At 48.9% G+C, this 27,048-nt stretch overlaps 2 protein-coding genes and 2 long non-coding RNA genes across 4 annotated transcripts; 3 read left to right on the top strand and 1 right to left on the bottom strand.

The window, feature by feature from the left end:
• Nucleotides 1–50: 50 nt before the first annotated feature.
• Nucleotides 51–3,083, top strand: LOC148388135 (uncharacterized). The gene is made up of 3 exons (XR_015862173.1): nucleotides 51–114; nucleotides 724–855; nucleotides 1,030–3,083. It is a non-coding gene; the product is annotated as an uncharacterized LOC148388135 (long non-coding RNA).
• Nucleotides 632–22,462, bottom strand: LOC148388133 (uncharacterized). Its single transcript, XR_015862174.1, has 6 exons — nucleotides 22,190–22,462; nucleotides 22,013–22,086; nucleotides 18,748–18,891; nucleotides 1,195–1,354; nucleotides 997–1,127; nucleotides 632–792 (listed from the first exon to the last, which is right to left on the bottom strand). It is a non-coding gene; the product is annotated as an uncharacterized LOC148388133 (long non-coding RNA).
• Nucleotides 19,529–20,958, top strand: foxq1b (forkhead box Q1b). The gene has a single exon (XM_088395127.1). The coding sequence runs from the start codon at nucleotides 19,666–19,668 to the stop codon at nucleotides 20,551–20,553; it is 888 nt and encodes a 295-aa protein (XP_088251253.1). The 5' UTR covers nucleotides 19,529–19,665; the 3' UTR covers nucleotides 20,554–20,958.
• Nucleotides 22,463–23,685: 1,223 nt separating the features above from the next.
• Nucleotides 23,686–26,799, top strand: foxf2b (forkhead box F2b). The gene is made up of 2 exons (XM_088393982.1): nucleotides 23,686–25,033; nucleotides 26,396–26,799. The coding sequence occupies exons 1-2, from the start codon at nucleotides 24,040–24,042 to the stop codon at nucleotides 26,569–26,571; spliced, it is 1,170 nt and encodes a 389-aa protein (XP_088250108.1). The 5' UTR covers nucleotides 23,686–24,039; the 3' UTR covers nucleotides 26,572–26,799.
• The last annotated feature ends 249 nt before the right edge of the window (nucleotides 26,800–27,048 follow it).

Raw genomic sequence — 27,048 nt, 5'->3', positions numbered from 1 at the left:
TGTTTTGTATTTAAGTCCTGTCTGCCCCTCACTCCCCGTCGGATCATTGTGTGTTCTTGTTGTCGTTATGTCTTGTTGTCGTCATGTCCTGCTGTCTTCTTGTCTCATGTCCCGGTCAGTCAGTCTTATTTTGTTAAGTCATGTCAGTTTGCCTTTTGAGTTTCCTTCAATAAACCCTGGTCCGAGCTGCATTCGGTCGCCCTGCTCCATCCGTTCCATGACACTTCTCAAACAATACCCTATTTTTTTTTTTTGTCCAAACCCATTCCAGCAAATATGGGCAATTGAGAGTCTTCAATTAAAACACGTGAGGATGTGGGAAGAAGCCCGATCACCCTCGCGATCTCCCACTGCTGCTTCTACAAACTGTCACCATTCATTCAATATTGAGTTGGTTGTTAGATTTCTTTTTATTTTGCAGATTGCGTGACCTCAAGTTAATTTTTTGTCACGGTCTCCTCACAAACAGTCACCTCAAAGTAAAGTGACACCTTTTAAAAAGTTGTTTTTGATCACTGTGACGATCCGTTCGCATTCCCATGAGACCGCGCCCGAGCGCCTTATGTAATTCAATGTTCATGACACAACATCAACATGAGTCCCCGTCTGGGATTTTTTTTTTATTTGTAATTCATGGAACAAAAAGAGCAATCTGACACCTCGCAAACACCACCACAGTTTTTTACTCACCCAGATTGTGTAACTTGTGTTTGTTGTTCCCAGAGGCTGTGGATGTTGGTCAGGTCTCCTGAGAGTGTCTGTACGTAGGTTGTGTAACTGACACGCTTCTACCTATGAGGAAACATCTTTCAATTAAGAGCACTTCTTCAAACCTGACAGGCACCATTAAAAAAGGTGAGCCGACTGGACATGGCACCTCAAAGGTTGGACAACATTGAAAGACAAACCCTAAAACAAAACAAAAAGTTCAGGCCGTCATCATGCATGGCTTCAGTTACAAATGTGTGTGCAAATAAAAAAAAAAAAAACGTTCACCGCTTGATGAGGATGTTGTTTCTTTCTCCTCAGTGAAGCAGCTGAAGGACGACGTCACCCAAGGCCCAAGTTGTCGGGCTCTCTCACATCAATCCTTCATCTGTCGTCGTGAGCTTTTCACACTCCCAAAGCTTGCGGACACACGTAAAAACATTCTGATCAAGAAGAAGAAGAGTAATTGCACTTCTGGGGGTTCACCTGCAGGACAGGAGAAGCGTCAACTTGTGGTCGATCGTGTTCCAATCAGGACACTTTGGCTTGCAAGTGCTTGAGAGGCGGGAGGGAACATGCAAAGCTTCTGGGAAACGTGCCCTGGCGACCATGACGGACGCAAGAGGGCCGGCCTTCGTTGTTGCTGCTGGAAGAGAAAGTGCAAGTGTTTATGTTATCTTTCTCTCCGTCACGTGGAATAGAGCCAGACGAGGCCGACACATTGGAGTACGTATATCCGACACGTCACTCAGGAAGCAGTCTCCTATTGTGTACGCATCTGCAATATATAAATATCTGCAATGTTCTCTATTCTCGTGCTTTCAAAGTGCAGAGAGTCGCTGCATATCAGGCCGGTGCTGGATTTGCAGGCGGGTAATCCTTATGCACATGCAATGTTCTTCTTTCAAGACACAGGTTGGGATTAAAGCGGAGAGTTATCGACACGTACGGCACACGCTTGGAGAAAGCGCGATTAACATAGAAAGCGACACGAGCCTTTGTGAGAGCGGTGCCGAGCGAGCTCAGCAGCTGCCTGTGTTGCCGAAACAAAAAGTCGACCTGAGTGGGAGCGCTTTGTAATGGCTTGATAGAACCGTAACCCCCCCCCCTTAAAAAAGTCAACCTCGACTTTGCAGAAATGCACCGATTGCACGACATCATGGAAAAGGTGCACGTATCAAGCGCAAAAAGTGAGCAAACACTGTAAGCATATACACTCATCAGGTGCAAGTTAAATGTGTTTGCTTTCCATATGACGAGCTTCGTTTGCTGTGTTTATTGCTTGCCATGGTCAGTGATGATGATATGATTGGCTAATTGCTTTATTGCTACAGCATGCGCTACCATTCACAACCTGTTTGTCAAGTCCAAACATCACTGCAGTGATTCGTGTTCATCTGATAATTTTTGCAAGAACATCAACGTCGCATCGATTTAGCTGTCTGGAGATAATGGCAAAGGTGAATCAATAATGAACATTGTAAACGTAAGGGTGACTGGTGTGGGTCAAATTAATTTTTGTGACTCGAAACCATCAAGTGTAACAGAAATTCAGACCTTCACAAACATTTTGATGCGACTGTCTGTGGGATTTGAATTCAAAGACTCAATCTGTTACAGCTTATCAAACAAACGGGGAGGGAAAAAAAGCAGTGGGAGGTGTGTTGTTGAATGAGGCAACGGCGCGGCCGCTACCTTAGAAACATAACAACGTATCGTTGCTCAATGACGGTGAGGGATTGCCCTTTCCGAAATCTCAAAGACTTTCCCAAACTAAAGATAGACATGTGCTCTTCGCAGTAAGGCAAATACACCTGAAAGCCGCCCAGCGGACAAGGCCCAACAACCACTTGAAACGCAACCACAGAAAACGTTGTTCGCCAGATGCTTACATTCTTTACACTTGCTCCACTTTGACCACGGCAAAACATGGAGCCGCCATCTTCGTCTGTTTGATGTTTCCCGCTCTTTTTTCATCCTCCTCTCCAAAGAGTCGAGTCTGAAAGGCTGCGCAGGGATTTTTAAGAGCACGTTTTGTAGCCACGGTGAACAATGAGCAGGAATTCAAAGAAGTTCAGGGGAGAAACGCGGAGACAATGCTCAGCTGGGAAAGACTCGACGGTGGCTCATTGCTACACTATGTGCTAAATCTCGGCTTTTGTGCCCGAAGCTTTGATCCCAAAGTTCTAGCGACCCGCCGGTGGAGTCTGTGTGCTCCTGTTGGCGTATGTTAAGACTTTCCATTATGCGCCGGCTTCACAAACAGCCCGCGCTCGCTCACAGATTAGTTTACGTAAAAGCCAAAATACCAAAAACGTTCTTTTGACACTGCCAAGAGGTAATCTGTAGACGAATTTGCAGACTTTTCTTTATACAAGTGCTGTCTTTTGAATGTCTCAACATACCATAGAGTAAAAAATACATTTGCAAATCAAAATGAACACAAAAATTGACTTAATACTTTGGGTTTTGAACCACTTGTTTACTGAGATATGCACTTGAAAGGCAACCAACCCTTGCAGAGAGACAAGCAAAGAGTGTGTGAGTGCAGTTGATGTTTACTATTTAATTTCTAAGTACATGTGCTGACAAATTGTGTTCTACAAAGTTGTCTGCGAGTGGTAGCAAATTTGGATGCGTGTTTCAGCCTATAGAAAAAGTGCACGCATGATTAATTGCATTCAACTCATCATTGCATTTTCAGTCTCCGGTGAGGTACCAGCACTTCGAATTACAGTACGAGGAGTTTGAGTGGGGACGGTTCCAGGATTTTTGCTTTCCTGTGGCCAAAGTGGGGCTTGACCGGTATTTGGGGCTTGACCAGTAACTAAAAGGCTGGGGCCACATATTTATGACCCCTTTATCGTAGTGTAGCACTGGGCGCTAACTGCTACAGCATGCTCATACCACATCATGTCTCGTTTCCATCATCCTCCCCAGGACACAATTGCGTGACCAAGCAGTTAAGATCCATTCAATTGTTGCCTACTTTATTCTACATTTGGGTTCTTCTGCCTTGAACATGCACCTCAAAAGGGATCGCCAACAAAAATGTAAGCATGACAGTCACCAATGGTATGATAATCGTTGCAGAGGTAGACGCAAATGGAGAGAGCGTGTTGTCTGCCAACATATCTGAGCGCAATTGAGCGGCTGATTGAGCAATCACAGGATTAACGTCTTGCTTGTGTATGGACTTACACGTACTACATGCACACACACGGCACAGCAATAATTTCAATTAACATCACAACCCAGCACACGCTAGGTGCCAAGAATTCTTCTCTGAGCAACATGTAACACACAAACACACACAGACACACTATATCTATCTATCTATCTATCTATCTATCTATCTATCTATCTATCTATCTATCTATCTATCTATCTATCTATCTATCTATCTATCTATCTATCTATCTATCTATCTATCTATCTATCTATCTATCTATCTATCTATCTATCTATCTATCTATCTATCTATCTATCTATCTATCTATCTATCTATCTATCTATCTATCTATCTATGTCACGTCTCGTCCCCAACTGCTTCTGTGTGCTCGCCCCTCCCCTCCTGTGTGCCCATGATCAGTGTGATTATTCCCACCTGCCTCTCGTTACCTGTCGTGTATATAAGTCCTGTCTGCCCCTCACTCCCTGTCGGATCATTGGTTGCTGTCGTTCGGTGTTGGAGTTATGTTGTGTCAACGTCATGATGTCTTTTTGGTTCCAGTTGCTGTCATTGGTAATGTCACCCGGTCATTTTGTTTCACGTCTTTTTCGGTCAGTCTTGTTGTTAGGTTTTGTTAATGAGTCATGTCGGTTGCCGAGTCTGTTAGTTTGCCTTTTTGAGTTCACCAATAAACCCTGGTCCAAGCTGCACTTGGTCGTCCTGCTCCATGCTCCACCCGACCGTGACAGAATGATCCGACCACCAAAACGACCAGCGCTTGGACCCCCCTCCACCACCAGCTCCCGCTGCGACGCCCGATCGTCGTCCGACCTTGTTCCAGCGCCGTGGGCTCCACAGCTGCCGTCGAACTTGCTCCCGCGACACCGGACCCGGGGCCGCCACCAGACTTCGCTCCAGCGACGCCGGACCCGCGGCTGCCATCAGACTCGCGGCCACCATCGGGCCTCACCCCGGCGTCACTGGACCCACGGCCGTCGTCGGACTTCTTGCCAGCAACGCCGGACCCGTGGTCGTCGCCGGACTTTGAGCCAGCTGCACCTGGCTCCATGCCCACTGCTGCGGCGCGTGATGGTTCCTGCCGCTACGCACAGCCACGCCTTCTGAAATGCCGCCGATCACGGTACGGACTTTCAGAGTTGCCGCCGATCGCGGTACAGACTTCCGGAGTCGCCGCCAATTGCCGTACGGACTCCCAGAGTTGCCGCCGATCGCGGCACAGACTTCCAGAGTCGCCGCCAATTGCTGTACGGACTTCCAGAGTCGCCATCAGAGTGCATTTTATGTTTGGGTTGCCGCCCGAGTGCGGTTCTGTCCCCAAAGTTGCCGCCCGAGTGCGGTTCGGTTCCCCAAGTCGCCGCCCGAGTACGGTTCTGTCTCCCAAGTCGCCGCCCGAGTGCGGTTCTGTCCCCCAAGTCGCCGGCCGACTGCGGTTCTGTCCCCCAAGTCGCCGCCTGAGTGCGGTTCGGTTCCCCAAGTCGCCGCCTGAGTGCGGTTCGGTTCCCCAAGTCGCCGCCCGAGCGCGGTTCGGTTCCCCTAGTCGCCGCCCGAGCGCTGTTCGGTTCCCCTAGTCGCCGCCCGAGCGCGGTTCGGTTCCCCTAGTCGCCGCCCGAGTGCGGTTCGGTTCCCCAAGTCGCCGCCCGAGTGCGGTTCTGTCCCCCAAGTCGCCGCCCGAGTGCGGTTCTGTCCCCCAAGTCGCCGCCCGAGTGCGGTTCTGTCCCCCAAGTCGCCGCCCGAGTGCGGTTCGGTTCCCCAAAGTCGCCGCCCGAGTGCGGTTCGGTTCCCCAAGTCGCCGCCCGAGTGCGGTTCGGTTCCCCTAGTCGCCGCCCGAGCGCGGTTCGGTTCCCCTAGTCGCCGCCCGAGCGCGGTTCGGTTCCCCATGTCGCCGCCCGAGTGCGGTTCGGTTCCCCATGTCGCCGCCCGAGTGCGGTTCTGTCCCCCAAGTCGCCGCCAGAGTGCGGTTCTGTCCCCCAAGTCGCCGCCAGAATGCGGTTCTGTCCCCCAAGTCGCCGCCAGAATGCGGTTCTGTCCCCCAAGTCGCCGCCAGAGTGCGGTTCTGTCCCCCAAGTCGCCGCCAGAGTGCGGTTCTGTCCCCCAAGTCGCCGCCAGAGTGCGGTTCTGTCCCCCAAGTCGCCGCCCGAGTGCGGTTCTGTCCCACAAGTCGCCGCCCGAGTGCGGTTCTGTCCCACAAGTCGCCGCCCGAGTGCGGTTCTGTCCCACAAGTCGCCGCCCGAGTGCGGTTCGGTTCCCCTAGTCGCCGCCCGAGTGCGGTTCTGTCCCCCAAGTCGCCGCCCGAGTGCGGTTCGGTTCCCCTAGTCGCCGCCCGAGTGCGGTTCGGTTCCCCTAGTCGCCGCCCGAGTGCGGTTCGGTTCCCCTAGTCGCCGCCCGAGTGCGGTTCGGTTCCCCAAGTCGCCGCCCGAGTGCGGTTCGGTTCCCCAAGTCGCCGCCCGAGTGCGGTTCGGTTCCCCAAGTCGCCGCCCGAGTGCGGTTCGGTTCCCCAAGTCGCCGCCCGAGTGCGGTTCGGTTCCCCAAGTCGCCGCCCGAGTGCGGTTCGGTTCCCCAAGTCGCCGCCCGAGTGCGGTTCGGTTCCCCAAGTCGCCGCCCGAGTGCGGTTCGGTTCCCCAAGTCGCCGCCCGAGTGCGGTTCGGTTCCCCAAGTCGCCGCCCGAGTGCGGTTCGGTTCCCCAAGTCGCCGCCCGAGTGCGGTTCGGTTCCCCAAGTCGCCGCCCGAGTGCGGTTCGGTTCCCCAAGTCGCCGCCCGAGTGCGGTTGTGTCTCCCAAGTCGCCGCCCGAGTGTGGTTCGGTTCCCCTTGTCGCCGCCCGAGTGCGGTTCAGTTCCCCAAGTGGCTGCCCGAGTGCGGTTCAGTTCCCCAAGTGGCTGCCCGAGTGCGGTTCAGTTCCCCAAGTCGCTGCCCGAGTGCGGTTCGGTTCCCCTAGTTTTTTTTTTTTTTTGGGACGTCGGGAGCCGTCCCTTGTGGGGGGGGGGTTCTGTCACGTCTCGTCCCCAACTGCTCCACTGTGTCTATTGTCTTGGTTTCTGTCTGTGTGCTCGCCCCTCCCCTCCTGTGTGCCCATGATCAGTGTGATTATTCCCACCTGCCTCTCGTTACCTGTCGTGTATATAAGTCCTGTCTGCCCCTCACTCCCTGTCGGATCATTGGTTGCTGTCGTTCGGTGTTGGAGTTATGTTGTGTTGATGTCTTTTTGGTTCCAGTTGCTGTCATTGGTAATGTCACCCGGTCATTTTGTTTCACGTCTTTTTTGGTCAGTCTTGTTGTTAGGTTTTGTTAATGAGTCATGTCGGTTGCCGAGTCTGTTAGTTTGCCTTTTTGAGTTCACCAATAAACCCTGGTCCAAGCTGCACTTGGTCGTCCTGCTCCATGCTCCACCCGACCGTGACTATCTATCTAATATATATATATATATATATATATATATATATATATATATATATATATATATATATATATATATATATATATATATATATATATATATATATATATATATATATATATATATATATATATATATATATTAAAAAAAAACCTTTTCCTCACCCCCCGTGGGTGGTCTCTTTTTCCCTTCACGCTCGGGTCCTCTACCAGAGGCCTGGGAGCTTGAGGGTTCTACGCAGTATCTTTGCTGTTCCTAGTACTGCACTTTTCTGGACTGAGATGTCAGATGTTTTTCCTGGGATCTGTTTCAGCCACTCCTCCAGTTTGGGGGTTACTGCCCCTAGTGCTCCAATGACCACAGGTACCACTGAAGTCTTAACTCTCCAGGTCTTCTCCAGCTCTTCTCTGAGCCCTTGATATTTCTCAAGTTTCTCATGTTCCTTTTTCCTAATGTTACCATCATTTGGGATGGCTATGTCAACCACCACGGCTTTCCTCTGCTCTTTGTCCATCACCACAATGTCCGGTTGGTTCGCCATTACCATTCTGTCTGTCTGGATCTGGAAGTCCCAGAGGATCTTGGCTTGGTCATTCTCTACCACCTTTGGAGGTGTTTCCCACTTGGATCTTGGGACTTCCAGTCCATACTCTGCACAGATGTTCCTATACACGATTCCAGCTACTTGGTTATGGCGCTCCATGTATGCTTTACCTGCCAGCATCTTACACCCTGCAGTTATGTGCTGGATTGTCTCAGGACCTTCTTTGCACAATCTACACCTGGGGTCTTGTCTGGTGTGGTAGATTTGGGCCTCTATTGCTCTGGTGCTCAAGGCCTGTTCTTGTGCAGCCAGGATCAGTGCCTCTGTGCTGTCCTTCAGACCAGCTCTTTCTATCCATTGGTAGGATTTCTGGATATCAGCTACTTCAGCTATGTTTCGGTGGTACATCCCATGTAGGGGCTTGTACTCCCATGATGGTCCCTCCAGCACCTCATCTTCCTTTGATGCCCATTGTCTGAGACATTCACTGAGCACGTGATCCGTTGGGGCCTTATCCCTGATGTACTTATGGATCTTGGATGTTTCATCTTGGATAGTGGCTCTCACGCTCGCTAGTCCTCGGCCTCCTTCTTTACGGCTAGTGTACAGTCTCAGGGTGCTGGACTTGGGATGGAACCCTCCATGCATGGTTAGGAGCTTCCGTGTCTTGATATCTGTGGTCTGTATATCTTCCTTTGGCCACCGTATGATTCCTGCAGGGTATCTGATTACTGGTAGGGCGTAGCTGTTAATGGCTAGGGACTTGTTCTTGCCATTGAGCTGACTTCTTAGGACTTGCCTTACTCGATGTAGGTATTTGGCTGTGGCTGCTTTCCTTGTTTCCTCGTCAAGGTTGCCATTTGCCTGTGGAATTCCAAGGTATTTGTAGCTGTCCTCAATGTCTGCTATTGTTCCTTCTGGGAGTGAGACCCCCTCTGTGTGGATTACCTTTCCTCTTTTAGTCACCATGCGGCCACATTTCTCAAGTCCGAATGACATTCCGATGTCAGAGCTGTAGATCCTGGTAGTGTGGATCAGGGAGTCAATGTCCCGCTCGTTCTTAGCGTACAGCTTTATGTCATCCATGTAGAGGAGGTGGCTGATGGTGGCCCCATTCCTGAGTTGGTATCCATAGCCCGTCTTGTTGATTATTTGGCTGAGGGGGTTCAGTCCTATACAGAACAGCATTGGAGACAGAGTGTCTCCTTGGTATATACCACATTTGATGGTCACGTGTGCAAGTGGCTTGCCATTGGCTTCAAGTGTGGTTTTCCACTGTTTCATCGAGTTGGCGATGAAGGTTCTCAGAGTCCCATTGATGTTGTACAGCCTCAAGCATTCAGTGATCCAAGTATGTGGCATTGAGTCATATGCTTTCTTGTAATCAATCCAGACAGTGCTCAGGTTGGTACGTCTAGTTCTGCAGTCTTGGGTGACTGTTCTATCCACCAGGAGTTGATGTTTTGCTCCTCTGGTATTTTTACCAATCCCTTTCTGAGCAGTGCTCATGTATTGATCCATGTGCCTGCTGATCTTATCTGATATTATGCCCGACATCAGCTTCCATGTTGTGGAGAGGCAGGTGATTGGCCGGTAGTTGGATGGGACTGTACCCTTTGGATCCTTCTGGATCAGGATCGTACGCCCTTGGGTTAACCATTCAGGGTGAGTCCCATCCCTTAGCAGCTGGTTCATTTGTGCTGCCAGGCGCTCATGGAGAGTTGTAAGTTTCTTGAGCCAGTAGCTGTGGATCATGTCAGGGCCTGGTGCTGTCCAGTTTTTCATTCCTGAGACTCTTCTCTGGATGTCTGCCACTGTGATGGTTACTGGGTTCTGTTCAGGGAGCTTGCTGTGGTCCTTTCTCAGAGCCACCAGCTACTGTGCATCCTTCTTATGTGATGCCTCCCGCTCCCATATATCCTTCCAGTACTGTTCAGTTTCCAGCCTTGGTGGGTCTGCTCTGCTATTATTCCCCTGCCACTGAGCGTACACTTTCGCTGGTTGTGTTGTGAACAACCTGTTTATTCGTCTGGCTTCATTCTCTCTTGTGTACCTCTTTAGGCGGCTGGCCAAGGCTTGGAGTCTTTGTTTGGCAGTTTCGAGTGCTTCAGGTATGGGCATCTGGCTGTATTTCTTGGGAACTTGCTTTTTCATTGCACCTTTCTGGGCCTCTGTCATTTGGCTCACTTCTCTCCGTGCTATCTTGATTTTGGCCTCCAGCCTTCTCTTCCATGGTGGGCACTGTTGTGGTCGCATATGGTCATTCTTCTTGTAGCCAAGCATTTCTAGGATCACTGCTGCTGAGGTGTATATCAGCTCATTGGTTTCAGTGATGGTAGCCGTAGGAATTGTTGTCAATGCTGCATTCACATCTTCTAGGAGACTTTCTGAGGGTACTTCACTTAGCCTCTGCAGTGTGTATCTAGGTTCCTGAGCATTCATTCTCACCGTGATCTTGTTCTTCAGGTCAGTTGCGTCAGTTGCTGCCTCGCACAGCTTGATTGTGCTTATTGGGGTTTCGTCCGCAACCTCTGGACTTTTACATGGATTTAACTCGTCTCTGACCTGGTGCTCTGGTTGGCCTTCGCTATGGCATTTGTGTTGTATCTCATCAATCTCGAGGTGTGATAGCAGGTGCCGTTTATGGATATTGGAACATTGAGCTACTAGTTGCTTGGCCGATAGTGTTGACTGTGGGTATTGAAGTTGCCATTGTTCCCGCATTCTCCGCATGTAACCCCTCTCGCTCGGGTTGCTGGAGTAGTAGCATTCCAACAGATCCTTATTCTCGCATCTCGCCCATTTGTGTCTTGTTCCAGTAGCCCATTTTTCATCAGGGTGCTCTGGTTCCCCAGCACCTGACGCAGACCTTGTTTGTCCGGGCGACGTCTGAGCCGGCATGTCTTTCGTTTCTTGTACTCTCATTATCTCTGAGGTAGGCGGTATCGCTAAGGACCCACACTGACTGTTGGTAAGGTAATCGCTCATTGCTCATATTGTGCCCCTGCCGGGAAACGAACCCGGGTCTTCCGTTCGTAAGTCATGTCACTTACTGATTGAGCTAGTCAGCCGTATATCGGGTCATATATATATATATATATATATATATATATATATAAAAAAATCTCTCTCTAGTCAAGTCAAGTTTATTTGTATAGCCCTAAATCACAAACAGTCTCAAAGGGCTTCACATAGACAAAAATTGACAATTATTCTCAAAGCATCCCCTGATCTTAAGGGCAAGGAAAAACTCACAAAAACCCTGCCAGGGGAAAATGAGAAACCTTGAGAAGGGACCACAGCTGGAAGGATCCCCCTTTCAGGATCACCAGGTTAACATATACTCTATATGCACACACATATATATATATATATATATATATATATATATATATATATATATATATATATATATATATATATATATATATATATATATATATATATATATATATATATATATATATATATATATATATATATATAGTTGTTGTTGGGGTTTTATTATTTTATTTTTTTTGAAAAGGGCATGAAGGTGACCAAGCAAAGAGAGTATCTCATTGACAATTACTGGCATCAATTATTGGCAACATTCCAGCAGCAGCATTCTGCATTCATTGTCAGGTTTTGAGGTCACAGCGATATGAGTCATTTGTCTTAATTAGCACTACGTTAACATTTTACTGAAGCTGATGATGACCTGAAATGACCTGTCTTGTTTGCTTGTTGGTTTCGAAACAATTGTGACGTGGGAAAAGTGCAAGTTTTCCGCGGTTAAGTAATGATCAGCTTCTGTGCCCGTAAGCAGAGCAGCTCATGATTGTCAATCTCTTTGCTTGGTCACATCAGTGGCCTGCAAAAGAAAAAGATATTGCGCTGTTACTTTTAAAATCAAGGCTGTTGTTACAGCTTGACCAACCTCCATCCTCTCACCCCCTTCCTTTCTCTGTGGACCAAAAGAGTGCAACCCCTGCTGAGTTTCTCATGCTGCACATAACATGCTAGCACGCACGCGCACACACACACACACGCACACACACACACATACACACACACACGCACACGCACGCACACACACACTCGCGCACACGCGCGCGCGCACACACACACGCGCAAACATACTGTTGCTTGCATGCATTGACGCCACTGCTCGATCAATGTAAAAGAGATTCGCCGTGTAACATGCCGTGTGAGCCACCCGCGACAGTTTTTCAACAGTACTTGTGACGACTTATCTTATCGGCTCATCTGGATGGTGGAAAAGCAAATAAGCACACACGCATAGCCACTCTTTGACTCGCGCACTTTTGGTATTTGCATCCAGTGAGGTGGAAACTGCACCATCACCAATGAAGTTGTCACTTTTGAGCTATTTGAGCAAATTCATCTGTAGAAGTGCTGCTAAGAAAGGAAATAATATTTCCGTGAATTACGGTTCCGTTTGAGATCTGCATATTGATTGCTATTGTTATGTGGACTGATGAATTGTGATTAGAGTAAATCATGCCAACCAATGGCGCGAGCGTGTCATCGTATTCTATCGCTGTGCTCAGATGAGGGCCTGCCGAGTTGACGGCGGTGAGGAATGTCTGACCCGGCATACTAGCTTTCCTACGTACATCAGAAAAAGTTGTCGCTCACCCTTTGCGGCCTTATTGTGCTTCATCGCAAAGTTGTGTTCAAGCCAAGGATGGAAGGGCCAACATCTTCCTCAGCGATGACATGTGGTTCCATCAATCACTACAATTGTACTTAAAAATTGATCTCAAAAGATGATCAAATCGTTCTTGTGCTGTTTTCTTCTTTTCATTTTGGTTATTAGAAAATGACATTTTGAGCAGAGAGCAAATTCCTGGTGATTTAGGGTTGACTTTCACTTTTAGCCAATATATCGTAAACAGTTAAACATTGCCAAGGGCCATGGCGAGAAAAGCCCGGAAGGTGGTTTTCCTCAAGGAACAAGTTCTGATGCTATGACATTGCTCACAAGTATGTGGGCTATGCACCTCGGCCAGACTCTGAAGATCAGGTGCGGTTGCACCTGGCAGAGGGTCAGTTGAAGGTGCACGTCACTCACTTGGGGGGCTGCCCTTCAGCGGTCCGCCACAAATTCACGTATCTCAGGTTCACACCTCAACTCGTGCTCTGGACACTCGGTCATGTCTTTTTCTTTTTTGTTGTTCTTGTGTGGCATCCGCCGGATTGGTAAAGTAATCGCAAGGAAATGACATTTTGGGGAAAGCCTGTCACGCAGCCACAACGGCTTTCTAATCATCCTACCATAAACAAGCTCAGTTGTAAGCAGACACAGAAAGCAGGCGCAAGCGTAATTATGGGCTTTGTGTTGTTTTTCTGATCTGCAGTCAGAGAGCCGGCTTGTCTAACAAACACAAAACCCAAGTCGGCCTGGACGTCTCTCTTTGGATCCGCACCTGCATGAATCACAACACTTCTGATACACCCATCTTGAAAGCACAATCACAGAGTCTAAATTTAGACGAGGCAAAGAAAAATGGCTTTTGTTTTGGCCGTGTAGGGAAGCCCCAACGCCTGGTGATCCCGGTGCTAGCGATCACTGTCAAAACAACATTTCTGAAGAACTGGTTTTTAATTGCGCCCGCAAGACAAACACACACATGCCAAACCTCAACAGCTCAACATACACGCAAGGGCATTCTCTCAACAATGACTCACAGCCATTACCTGAACTATTAAGGGTTGTGAAACACTACCCGGGTAGCCCGCAAAGTCGGACTGACATTCACTCTTGACTCGTATTTCAGAGCAACGGCTAAGTATGTTTGGGCATTCACGACAACGCCCCGTGCCACAAGTTAGCCATCACGCATGTAAAGCGTTCGAGCGCACGCAGGTGCCGTGAGCACACCACCGCGTCACAAAACCTGCTCGACCCGCGATAAGGGGAGGCCGTCGCTTGCTTCGACGCTATCCAAACATGGCACAAAGGCCAGAGGTGTCGGCCCGATTCCTCGCCTGTCTTGACGATAAGGAATGCACTTGTAGCTGTAAAAAAGTATTTTTCCACGCAGCCGTTGTGGTGTGGCTCGGCGATGAGAGAAGCCGTGTGTGAATTACAAAGTGTAAACAGGCGCAGGACCAGTCTTGCTCTCAAGTTAACATGAGGCCGTCACTGTTCAAAAGTAGTCCGTCAACTTTCGGAAATGTTCCTGTGCTGCGTAGATGGCCGTCCGTCCTACCTTTCCAAAGTAATTTTGCCAACACTGCACAGCGCATAAAATAAGACAGTTTGGTGCCTTCTCTGCCTTTTCTTGGTGATGGAAATGATGCAGACAGACCACAGTGCTGCCCACCGTGTTGTGTGGCACACCGTGGTACTACACTGAAGCGGTAAAATTTGCACTACAAAGATATTTCTGGGATGTGAATGACAACTGAATAAATATTTTGCATGTCGAGTAATGCACATCGGCATGTTTGAATGCTGGAAAGGTTTGCGTTATTTATTTTCCGCTGGTGGTTTCAAGCACGTGTGACAAAAAGCATAGTCATTGTTATTTCGAGGGGAAACTTGCATTTGGACATGTTTGCTATGAAATTTGTGAAAGCTTTTCGTGTTGTGCGCAAGGGTAATCGTCTCAAAAGCTGTAACGATGTGATTGGCGGCCGTCGGACCATTGAATTGGAGTGTAGCCGAAGCAGGCGATGGCGTGCGGTAGCCTTTCAAACACAGCTCCGTTCGCTCTCACTCGTGGACCACCTGGGTGATCTGTTTATGGAAGTCATCCTTGGTTCTGGCCCTAAGCACATTTAAGCTATTCGTGCCTCTTTTGTTTACACAAGGACAATTTCTAATGTCTCTGCGGAGATTAGAAACAGAGGGGCTTTGGACTGAATGCTTTTCCGTCCAGAGGAAAGTTCTTCTGAGATAGACTCAGTTCAGTGTCTTGGATTTACGTAACTCCTACGTTGGATTACTCGCTCCTAAATGGGGAATTGTCGTACTGAGCTTCTCAACAATCGCCGTGTAAACTTTGATTCCGGAAAAAGAAAAAAGAAAAAAAAATGCGTCAGGTATCGCGTGTGCCGTTCGTGCCAAAGAGTTTCCAGTGGGGAATTGTCAACCGGCGCTTTGCACTGATATCGTGCAGTGTTTTGCTCCTGCTGTGAAAAGTGTTTTTCAGTTAACATATCGTGCAGTGTTTTGCTCCTGCTGTGAAAAGTGTTTTTCAGTTAACCCAAACAGCGTCTATAGTAACAGTGATATTATCTACCTGAGCATGCGGGGCCCACCTGCAGGGCTGGAACACGCAGAGGGAGATGTTTTACCTCGTCTGCACGAATGGGCCTGGAGCGTGTGTTGTGGGGGCGGGCAGGTGGGGGAGTGCTGTATAGTGTGGGGAGACAGAACTTTAGAGAAGTTTACAAGCTAACACGCAGGCTGCTGTTTGGGCAGGTTGCGCTTACAGATCTGCTGACTTTTCACTGGCTAGTTTTTTTTCTTTGCTTGAGCAGCCAAACTATAATTATTCCGATGTATGGAAACCTAGACACGCAAGAGCAAGTGAGAAGAACATTTCTAAAAAGATATAGACTCGTATTGTTGTCTTAAAACAACTGTAGCTGCAGTGCAAAGATCACACTAGAACATTCGAGCGCCGTTCTCCTGCCCTCAAAAACAAGAGCAGCCTCTGAATGCAACTCTCGTAGCATTATGACAACTGTGCTTTTCCCCCCTTTGACCGCCCATTTTCTGTCAGCTGACGGAAAGACAGAATTATTTTCCTGAGCAGGCACTGCACTTTTTTGTCCAAAGCCAATGGCGTTTATTTGTAAGCTGCTAAGGATTGAACTGCGCATTTAAATGTGAACAGGCGGAAATTAGTCTAGAAGGATATTTATTATCTAGCACGTCTACACCAGATTGGAGCTGTGCCGCGCAGGCCGGAAGCCGTTGTTTTTTCCCGTGGATCGATGCTAGCGCGGAGGTAACGCACCGTACCATCCAGCTGGAGGAAATTTCTTGACAATTCAACATCCCATTTTTAATGGCATGAATTATCACCAAATCAATATCTCGTAGCACGAGGACAAACAGCAACATAACAGCCTCGGTTTCTAATCACACGTGCAGTGAGCCAATCTGAAAGTGTGAGCTTTTTTTCGCAAAAGATCTTCCTACTTGGGAATGTTTCATTTTTCATAATTAAACTGTGATGATGGAGATATTCCAAATAAACGACAGATTCTGATGCTAAAGTAAGGCCACGTTTAAAATCACTTGACTAAGAACGTATTATAACTGTTGCCAATTCCAAGATACCAAATGCTGACACGACACTCACAGGTGGGTGTTTGTTGGGCTTTTGTGCCGGGCCTCCTTGGTAACTGCTCCCAATCATCGCCGCTATTTTTGCAGGTAAAACACCGGAGGCAAGCGTTCCGCCTCTCAATCAAAGACGAGAGAGGGGCGGTTAAGGTTCAGACAGAGCAAAAATAGCAGCAGGGAGCCCCGCGGTAGGTTGAGCAAAGCATCTCGTGCAAGCCACTATGCGTGAATAGAGTGTTTGGATCCTATTTCAAGTTTAGACAGAAACGGGCTGAACGGCTGCCAGGTAAACAGCGCCGCGCAGCTACCGAGGCAGCTACCGAGGCAGCTATCGAGGCAGCTACCGAGGTAGGTAGACCGAGGCAGGGACCGAGTTGGCCCGGCCTTCGCCGTTTGCCGACACAAAAGCGCACAGTCGACAGATGGGGTCTGGGGGCCGGCCATGGCCAAGATCAATCGTAGTACCGCCTTTTCTGGCTGGCCTTCCTTCGTTGTGCCCAAACGCCGCCCACACCTTGCGAGGGGAGCCTCGCGTGTCAACGGATGAAAGGCCCGATAGTGTCACATCACGTGAAGCCTGCGTTGCCCACATTCACAAGCTGAGCTTGAGTGAAAGGCATGCAAAACAGAAACATTTGGCTAGTAGGACTAAGGGGGGCACTCACATCTGCATTGACCCTCATTAACTATTCTCAAAGCTGGGGCAAGAATGAGTGGCGATGAGCCCCCCCCCGCCCCATGCCTCCAGGCAGGTCTTGAACCCAGCTGCAGGAGTCCTGCAATTTGCCCTTGGTTTCCTTAAGAACCGTCCTGTTGACTTTGCATGTTTATGTGTATCTATTTTTTTCCACTCTGTTGGTATGGAAGGGCGCGTTCACCTCAGGTAAGAATGTGAAAGAACTTAAAATAGCAACATGCGCTTGCCAAGTGACTGCAGGGTAGTCTGCACTTTCTTTTTTTATTTTCCATAATCAGATTTCATTTACTGAGATACAACAAAAGTGGTGGCACAGGTGGCAAACTGCACTCGACTGAACACGACCTGCCCACCGTTCGCACTTGAAGCTTTCTCATGTGTCCTTGCGCAGTGAGAACATTTAGTTTGTTACTGTTTGATTACAGGGACAACCCCCCCCCACCCCGCCCTCACATGATTTCTAACACACAGAGCTATGACAAAGCTGAGTGCAAGGTTTTGTTGCCACCTTTCACGGAATAAACAAGACAGCATCGGCCATTTTGGCTGAGCACTCTCACCATCCATCGTCCACTTTCACACACACACACACACACACACACACACACACACACACACACACACACACACACACACACACACTGTACATCAGGGCAGACAGACATACACATGTAGGTTTGTCCAAAAAGACTGGAAGGAATTCATGCGGTGGCTGTGAAGCAGACGCTTCATGTACCTGCCTATGTGTCCCAAGCAGGCATGTCTACCTTTAAAGACTAAATATGCTGCAGGGAATCTTGGGAATCTCAGCAACGCGGGACCTCTTGTTGCTGTCGTTGTCTGCTGTGCTCACGCGCGCACACACACACACACACACACACACACACACACACACACACACGTGGGCGCACACATTTTGCACTTTGTTTACAGCGAGACATGGGGGTGGGACACTCCTCACTCGGGGAGAAGAACGCAAAGCCACGCTGAGATCCAGGTAAGAAGTCATCCTGAGACACGCAGACAAGAGGTTGCGTGTGAGCACAAAGAACCACAAAGGTGCGGTTATTTTTGGAGCATTGAAGGATTTACCCCATGAATTTACACGGGTGGAATTCCACTCATGTCAACACTTTGACAAGTTGTCTTCTCCTGTTCATCTCAGTAGACAAGCTCGTACGACGTGGTGCCAAATTGAACAGACATTTGCTAACAAGTTATATAAGCCCGGCGCGCCCCCGACCGTACGTGAGAGCTGCTCTGACTTCTTCCGACCTTGTTGACTTTATGATTTGATGAGATCATTTTTCTCTTTAATATATTTGCAAGATACTCTGACTGCAATGTTGATAGTATCTTTTTTTTTTAAATAATAAAGCAAAACTCTGGTGTGTTAGCTAAACATCCACAAGCCCTCCCAAGTCTTGCGTGTCTTGTGAGCGTTACAGTCCCAATGAGGAAAATGAATGCTGTCTTATTAAAATCTCATTTGAGTGTTTGACATTTTTGGCCTTCATCCTCTGGGGGCAAAAGTTTGTTTTCGGCACCAGAGACCAGCGAGCGCTTCTCCCAAATGTCTGACTTCAACTCTTTTCACCACCAATCGAAATTGTGCCTGTTTGACTGAATGCAAAGACACTCAAAGGAAATGCTGCGTAAGTAGCATCACCTTTTTGAAGAAGACTAAGATCGGCCCAATGTCGTTGTCTCCTTGTCTGCACCCACGCAAAGTTGCTGAGCATCATTGATATGCTGCCAAGTGAATGACTAACTGATTATTTTGAATCAAAGACCACCTTTGGAGGCCTAATTTGTATTTCTTCAACGAGTCATTTTGTGTGTTGGAACGTGTTTGGGATCTTTCACAAAGTTTTTAGAATGATTTTTAAAAATTGTTTATCTTACCTGATAGGGCACGTGAAAGGAATGTGAGTTGTCATGCATTCCCAGCCAAGTCCAAGGAACCGATGGGCAAAGACAGGCTCAGAACTCGCCAGGCGCTGAGCTCCTAAGTGACTTGAGCCTCTGCACCTCTGCGCATCTGCGGCCCTGACGAAACAGAGAAAAGTTAGAGGCGCAAACATAGATTTGGTTTCTGGGCTACTGTTTGGGTCCAACTTCATTCATCTGCCAAAGTGACAGTCGGAATAGTCCACATTTCAAACATGAATATAACATTTTCAATTCATGATCTTAAAACTGTCAAATGCATAATCATGCATCATACATGACTATGTTACTCCATCTCCTGAGATTCCATTGGGTCTTTTTAATTGTGTTTTTTGCGTTTCATCCTCGTGTTGGTGAGGGAAGGAGACACAGCCATTCCACACCACTCGATGCACTCCACGTTCTTCACCGTACACGCGGTCCAAATTGTTCAAAACCATAGCTGCTATGCCATAGCACTTCATTCAAAGGTATTGCATATATTTCTTTTTTTTCCACTCAGCATTTCTGCATTCACACGCAATTCCTTTGGAAATTGCTTCATCTATTCCAGAAAAAAAGATCTTAAGAGGCTAGACCGGCATGCGGATAAGTCGCCGTGTTTTCCCTCCGTGGCGTGACACGGGCATAGCGTCCAATTGTAAACATTGCATATCACTCAATCGTTGCGTGCATTGGATGCTAGCTCCGCCCCTGGGCCGTCCCATACGGGGCCATTATATTAATAGCAACACCGGCGAGTCTCCGGAGACAGTTTACTCCAGGCGCTCCAGGAACACATACACCCACGCACGCACGCTCGCACGCTCGCACGCAGACAGTCCGCCCCGCCACGAGGGTTCATTCGTCCACCTGCTCAGCAGCAAGGCGAGAATGAAACTGGAAGTTTTCTCCGCGCTGCACTTCGCTGCCAAGCCGCTGGAGTTTTGCGCCGAAACCGACGTCGACGCGGACGCAGGGATCCTCTCTCCTCTATCCGGGGACGAGTTGGGGTCGGACGGGGACTGTGCGGCCAGCAGCCCGCCGCCCGTCACCCCGGGCGCGCAGGACCCGAGCAAGGGCAGCAAGCCCTACACGCGCAGACCCAAGCCGCCCTACTCCTACATCGCCCTCATCGCCATGGCTATTCGGGAGTCCAGCAGCGGCCGCCTCACCCTGGCCGAGATCAACGACTACCTGATGAACAAGTTCCCCTTTTTCCGCGGCACCTACACCGGCTGGAGGAACTCGGTGCGCCACAACCTGTCCCTCAACGACTGCTTCCTCAAAGTGCTGCGGGACCCGTCCAGGCCTTGGGGCAAGGACAACTACTGGATGCTCAATCCCCACAGCGAGTACACGTTCGCCGACGGCGTGTTCCGCCGCAGGAGGAAGCGCATCGCCAAGAGGTCCCCATGCAAGGAGCAGGAGGGCGCGGACGTCACGGGGGACGAGGCGCACCTTCACCCCGCCCCCGAGGATAGGGTGGGGGCCAAGTTCTCTGGCCCCTTCGCAATCGACAGCATCCTCGGCAAGCCCTTCAAACGCAAGGAGGACGACTACGACAACCCGCGCGCGCACCGGCTCTTCTGGCCCCCGGGGGCCCAGCCGCCCTACGCTCTGAACTTTCCACTGCATCACAGCTACCTGTCCGAGGCAGCGGAAGTCAGAGGGGACCCGCTTGCGTACCTCCATCACAAAGCTCGACTGGAGACCGCGTCCCACACCCGCAAGACGCCCTCGAAGGCGCCAAGCTTTCACATAGACTCTCTGCTCTCTTAAGGACACACACGAAATGTAAAATGTACACTTTGGCACGCGGGGGCCAGCTCACATGGCGACGCAAACGACGCGTTGTCTTCGTCGTGCGCGAGGTTATCCACGGGACATTTCACTGCATGGCGTTCGTGTGTATAAGTGTGCGTGTTGCGGGGAGACGTGTTTGTTTTCCCGGTTCCTTTGTTGTTTGTCTGACGGTGTGCGAGGGCCACGTTGAGACCTAAAATTATTTGTCGCTCAATTGCATGAACTGCTGTGTGCGATGTGGTGAGAAATCCTTGGCACCATGCATCAACTCAATGACTGAGATGCACTCGAACTCATCATGGAAGTGCAGATGTTTCGCCAAATGTGTCTGCAACTTGCATGCCTATTATTTTCATGAATAAAACAAGTTAAATAATTAAATAGTGTGACATTTCAAATCTTTTCTCTGCAACCATGGTGGAAATACACAAACAGGTTGGGGTCATTTAGAAATGTTTGTATTTAGGGGATGGGGGGGCCATAATTTTGAATTCATCAAATCTTCAGATTGGCAATGTGGTGTGGTAGAAATGAAAAATAAATCTTTGAAGCTACACTGTTGATGTCAAATTCAGTTCTATGAGCATGAGGATTGGAACAATCCTTAAGGATTAATGACGATAATGATGATGATGATGATGATGATGATGATGATGATGATGATGATGATGATGATGATGATTGAAAATAATAGTAACCATCCTCATCATTTCCCTAATGATACTGTTATTACTTTATGAATGTGAGCAACATTCTTCTGATGAGTCCAATTGTGTGACATGTTTTGCTTCTATATTTTTCAGCAAATTGTATCTTTTTTATATACGATCCAAAGAATTAAAAAAAAAGAATTAAGTCATTTTTAATGGGGGGAAATCCGGCGTGCTCAAAGACGAGGCAGATCGTTGGACGTCAATATTGTGCTGGATGATTTTTTGTTTTTGTTTTTGGTCCTTGCTGCTGTTCGGCCAGGCGGCGTCAGTTGCTCTCCGCGGTCCTGAAACCCCAACCGAACTTGCACCCCTAACTCAGAAATGGACGTCTACTCCTGCTAGCCATCTAAACCGTCATTATCCCGCGTTCATATATTTTTATTTCATTCGATGACCACAAGGACCGCTTCCAAACTTCAAACTTCATATAATTCGGCTCTATCAAACGACCACTATTAATGACGACCATGATGACAATTGTCGAGGTTAACATACCAACATTCAATCGGGCAAGTGATTTGCACGCGGATGCTGCAGTTCAAGACAAAACAATTCAAATGTAGGCCTAGTCTTGAAATGAAGCGAAATCTTTCTTTTTTTTTTTCATTGTTATTTTAGTCATCATAAAGCAGCAGCTAGGGGAGGCCAATTACTGTCGTTGACATATAAAAAAAAATCATAGTGATTGTACGTGTTATGGTGTGTGAGTAATCACAACTTACAATGTGCATGCGAGTCCAAGTGCCGGATGCCAGGTGCCAGGTGCGACATCGTGTTCCAGGGGCAATGCTGCAACCTGCAGGTGAAACCACAGAATAACATACCTGCGGGTTAGTCACGTGACTATTCCCCATTAGTGCGTGGAATCTTCGTATATGACAATGATTTAGAAGCCTCACCTTATAGGAGGGAGAGGAGTTTCGGCGGCTCGTGCAGCTGAGCGAGGCTAGCACTTTTAAAGCAGGCCCAACTTCAGAACGTCAAGTCCAAACAAAGTGTCACTCTGGCAGCCTGAACCGCGTTCGACCTTCCACAGGCCCGCAGGGCCGTTTCCGAAGACCAAATGGGCCCACGTGGGTCCCCGGTCTTCTAAAGACGAGCGGTGAAAAAAAAAATCTGTCTTCGATGTGATTTCCAACATGCACCAGTTGTTCAGTGGCAGCAGGAGAGAAAAAAAAATCTCCCATAACAAAGATTGTGTGTGCATCCTGATCTCCACGGGGGTTGCCGTGCAGTTTTGATGTCGCAGGAAATTTGTGGGGCCACTGAGCTGCGCTGTGTGTCGTGCACGGAAAATCATTTGATCCGCACATCCTTTGTTTGTGCAGAGTGCAAAGGTTATTGTTTGGAAAATTTGCACGGCTTTTATGAAATATTTTTGCTCAGACGCATGAAGCTATGTATAATACCATAAATTTCTTGCACCACGCATATTGCTATTATTTTATGGGCCGTATACTTCAGCCCGATGTAAAATGTGCGTGCGCGCGCGCGCGCGCGTGTGCGTGTGCGTGTGTGTGTGTCTGTGTCTGTGTGTGTGTCGGGGTGGAGTGGGGGGGGGGGGGGGTAGCCGCGAGGCTAATTTGGCTTTTCTCTCTCTAATGAACGCAAAGTCCACCCCGGGAGCGCCGCTGGCCGGGGGCGGTAAGCTGACACTGGCGCACTGTGTGTGGTATCCAGGGCCGCGCTTGATGGAAAAAGCCTGCTTCCACTCATGTCAAAGTCATTTATGGAGAGAAACACCCCCAGCTTCCACACGCACATGCAGCACGGCGAAGGCCCCCACCAGCACCACCAACAGCAGCACCCCCACCCCCGTGCCGGCCCGATCACAACCGTCACTGCCAGCGTTTGTTTTCATTCTCCATCGGACCATTTTAGGAGGAAATTAGGAGAAAATGCAGCTATGATAAGATGGGGCGGGGATCGGCAGCTTCGGTGATGGAGCTAGGGGGCCGCACATTTTAATCACTATAATTCAGGAGGGAGGCTACATATAGGACTTGCCAGAAGGATGACAAAAATGCCATTTTATATATTCAAAAGATACGTCCTAAATACTTCCTCTTATACACGTGCGTGGCCCAATTAAAATGCAGGACCAGTGAGTTGCATGTATGTGACGGCAAGTTTGCGAGATACAGGCTGATATAATTGCGGGAGGTTTTCAGATGTGGCAATTATATGGCAGAAATGGCCAAGCGGATGGGAGTGGAGGCGGTTCTTTTGGTCATTGATTTCAGGGAGATTTGAATGCTGACAGCGAGTGGGGGTGGGGGCTCTCCATAGGGGGAGAAAGATTTATGAAACGATAGGTGGCCGAGTTTTGTTTGGCTGTAGTCGGCGCACAAAGTCGAAGGGCTTTTGCTGTTTCCTCCACTTGAGTGATTGTCGCGCCACGCTGCACCACTTAGCTCCACTGTGGACCCCCCTCCCCGAGTGGAGGGAAACCCCGCGTCCACTTGAAAGTCGTGCAGGGACAATCGTCCGCTCAGCGCGATCCCCCCGCCTCTCGCTCTTCCTCTTCCCCTCCACTGGCCGCCGTGCGTCAGGTATGTGCATGGGTAACGGCAAAAAGAGTCGTGCGTAACTGGACCCGAGACAGATATCTCTCTCCATTTGGATGTGAGCTAAAGGTGGCGTGACGCCCACTGCAGGCGAGGACCACTGGATCTTTTTTATTTTTTTGCCCCTTTTCCAACCCTCGGGGGCCTCTCCCTCCTACCGCCAGCTGTGCGTCAGAGCTGACATGACGACCGAGAGCCCTCAGCAGCTGCAGCTGCAAGATCCTCCGCCTCCTCTGAGATCCAGTCCGGCGTCTGGCGTCCCACATCCCGCCATGCTGAGCCCCCAAGCCGCCTCGGAAAGCTCGTCGGCTGCGCTCAAAGGAAAGAAGAGCAACTCCGGTTTAAGGCGGCCGGAAAAGCCTCCGTACTCCTACATCGCGCTCATCGTCATGGCCATCCAAAGCTCCCCGAGCAAGCGGCTGACTCTTAGCGAGATCTACCAGTTCCTCCAGGCCCGATTCCCGTTCTTCAGGGGCTCTTACCAGGGATGGAAAAATTCGGTTCGGCACAACCTCTCGCTGAACGAGTGCTTCATCAAGCTGCCCAAGGGACTGGGCAGGCCAGGCAAAGGCCACTACTGGACCATCGATCCTGGGAGCGAGTTTATGTTCGAGGAGGGCTCGTTCCGTCGTCGACCCCGAGGCTTCAGGAGAAAGTGTCAGGCCCTCAAACCCATGTACCGGATGATGAACGGCATCGGCTTCGGCACGTCCATCTTGCCACAGAGTTTCGACTTCCAGGCGCCCTCGGCCGCCACGCTCGCCTGTCACGGCAACAGCTACAACTTGCAGGACATGATGAGCAATCCCGTGCATGCCGCGGGATACGACGGACTGGGCGCCGGCCATCATGTTCCCCACATGTCCCCGAGCCCGGGTTCCACGTACATGGCCAGTTGCCCGGTGCCGTCCAACGGGGACTACGGGCTGGACAGTAGCAGCAGTCCGGTGCCGTCCTCTCCGGCCGTGGCGAGCGGCTTGGACGGCCACTCCCCGTACGCCAGTACGTGCGCGCACTGGGCCGCTTCGGGCGGGTCGCCGTACATCAAGCAGCAGCCGTTAAGCTCCGGCAGCCCCGCCGCGTCGTCCTCTCTGCACTCCGGCATGTCGTCGTACTCCCTGGAGCAGAGCTACATTCACCAAAACGCCAGGGATGGCCACACCGGCGACATATCAGGTACCCAAATCCTCCAGTACCTCAATTGTCACAACTAGCAAAGATCCGTGCTCGTCAATTCCATTTCATTTATATTATTGACTTGGAATGTTGAATTCATTTGACCTAGTTTGGTCTGATCCCTTATCATATAAATCCGAAATCAAATTACAAATTGGCAATCCAACTCAACATCTCCGTTATTCAATAAAATATTCAACCTCATGCTTAAGTTTGAACTAATTTCTTGACGTTTACGCGAGTGCATACACGCTCCATGCAGTGTCTTCGGGGGTGTTTGAAGTAATTTGAAGGTCGTTTTCAAATTCCCACTTGGCTCAATAAGTCACGCTGGTTAACTTGAGCGCCGCACAGAGGGGCTTTTACTCAAGTCTTGAAGATTTTAGCGAGACGAGCAGCTCATGCTGGAGGCTGAAAGGGGCTGAAAGGTTAAGCAAACAAAGACTGTGCAAATCGGACCACACCGGCGACAAGATTTCAGCCTTGCAAGGGCCACAAGAGACGGGAGGCCTTGTTCGGCTTAATGCAACATCGCAAATGAGCCCGCGGGTGGAGGTAGGGTTGAGGGGGGGCTAAAATGTGCCGGTGTGAACTTGCACTTTCTGGCCTATAATCGCGCTGTCAGTTCAGTCACAAAGGCGTCACGTCTATGCAAAGGTTGTCCAGTTTTGGACGCGTCCCGCTGCCGACCCATCAAACACGAGTCCTTCTGACTGCGATATAAGACGAACAAAAATTCAACTGGCATGAATTAGCGCCATTCGGCCTTATTTAAGCATTTATGCAACTCCCCAGTTTCATACACACGCATCGTGAGATAATTCATTTAAATACTTTTAACAGAAACCGCAAAAAAATTGCTGTGATGATCAAACTGGCTGATAAAATTTATTGCAACGTTATTTTGATTGTTTTGATTGTTTTATGGAATCAAGCACATAACATATGTATATGTATGTTTTAAGATATCTTAAAATGTTGCCAAGGTGAGTTCGTCTTTAAATATTTGAAAATGACTCACGTTTTTGTTAAATAAAAAATAGATACCAAATTGCAAAACGTATGCACAAATAAACGATGTGAATAGCGTATTGGCCTAAAATGCAACTAAAATTCTTTTATGTTAAAATAGTACACTCATTGAAGCCCTGTGAGGCGTAATTAAGGACTATTAAAAATAAATGTTACTTAACTGGTGGGTCAAAAACAACCCAATTTGGTTCGAGAATAGGACCAACCCAATTTAAGCGGTCATTTATAGGGGTAGCCATCATCAGTTTTAAGGATCGATGTTCAATTTGAAGGGTTGTTGTGAAAGTGAACATATGAGTTGACGCATGATTGTGTTGCACACGCACGCAGTGGGGATTCCGCGTTACCAGAGCCACTGCGACAGGAAAGATTTCGTGTTCAACTTGAACGGCATCTCATCCTTCCACCCCACGGCGGGCACTTCCTACTACCACCACCACCACCACCATCATCATCATCCTCACCCCCAGAGCGTGTGTCAGGACATCAAACCGTGCGTCATGTAAGCGCTGTTGTCGCGACGGACCTCCAAAGACGGACGCATGCAGTCAAACTGCACGTCCGCCACAATTAAGGGACTATTTTTGTCTCTGTTGGAATTATGACGACTGTATTCACGTGTTTTCTTCTCCGTGGACCTGAGCAAATATGCACTGAAGGAAAATAAAGGAAACTTTTGCGCCCTTAACACGCGCCTCTTCGTGATAATGCTCAACATTTTGCCCTATATTATGTTTGATCATTTTGCCCTATATTATGTTTGATTTTCCACACGGATGCTGTATTATGAACTGCTACAAATATTGCACTTATCGTATAACCATTGTCCAAATATGTCTCTTGTAAGGAGTTTCAATAAAGCTCTTACATTGTAGGAGGCCTGTTCAAGCAGATATGTTGTCTTCAATTTGTATTAAAATGGTGGCACGAAACATATTTGTACAAAGGCGAAAATTATATTCAACAGAGCTGGCATTGTTTTG

Source organism: Syngnathus floridae, chromosome 13, assembly GCF_059516105.1.
Source record: "Syngnathus floridae isolate MCC-2025c chromosome 13, RoL_Sflo_1.0, whole genome shotgun sequence".
Classification (NCBI taxonomy): domain Eukaryota; kingdom Metazoa; phylum Chordata; class Actinopteri; order Syngnathiformes; family Syngnathidae; genus Syngnathus; species Syngnathus floridae.
This window is presented reverse-complemented; position numbering and strand designations above follow the sequence as displayed.

Excerpts from the sequence above, each read along its gene's own strand:
- foxf2b (XM_088393982.1), top strand. The coding sequence starts at position 24,040 with ATGACGACCGAGAGCCCTCAGCAGCTGCAGCTGCAAGATCCTCCGCCT. Across the intron at positions 25,034-26,395 it reads CCACACCGGCGACATATCAG|TGGGGATTCCGCGTTACCAG; the intron begins GTACCCAAATCC and ends ACACGCACGCAG.
- foxq1b (XM_088395127.1), top strand. The coding sequence starts at position 19,666 with ATGAAACTGGAAGTTTTCTCCGCGCTGCACTTCGCTGCCAAGCCGCTG.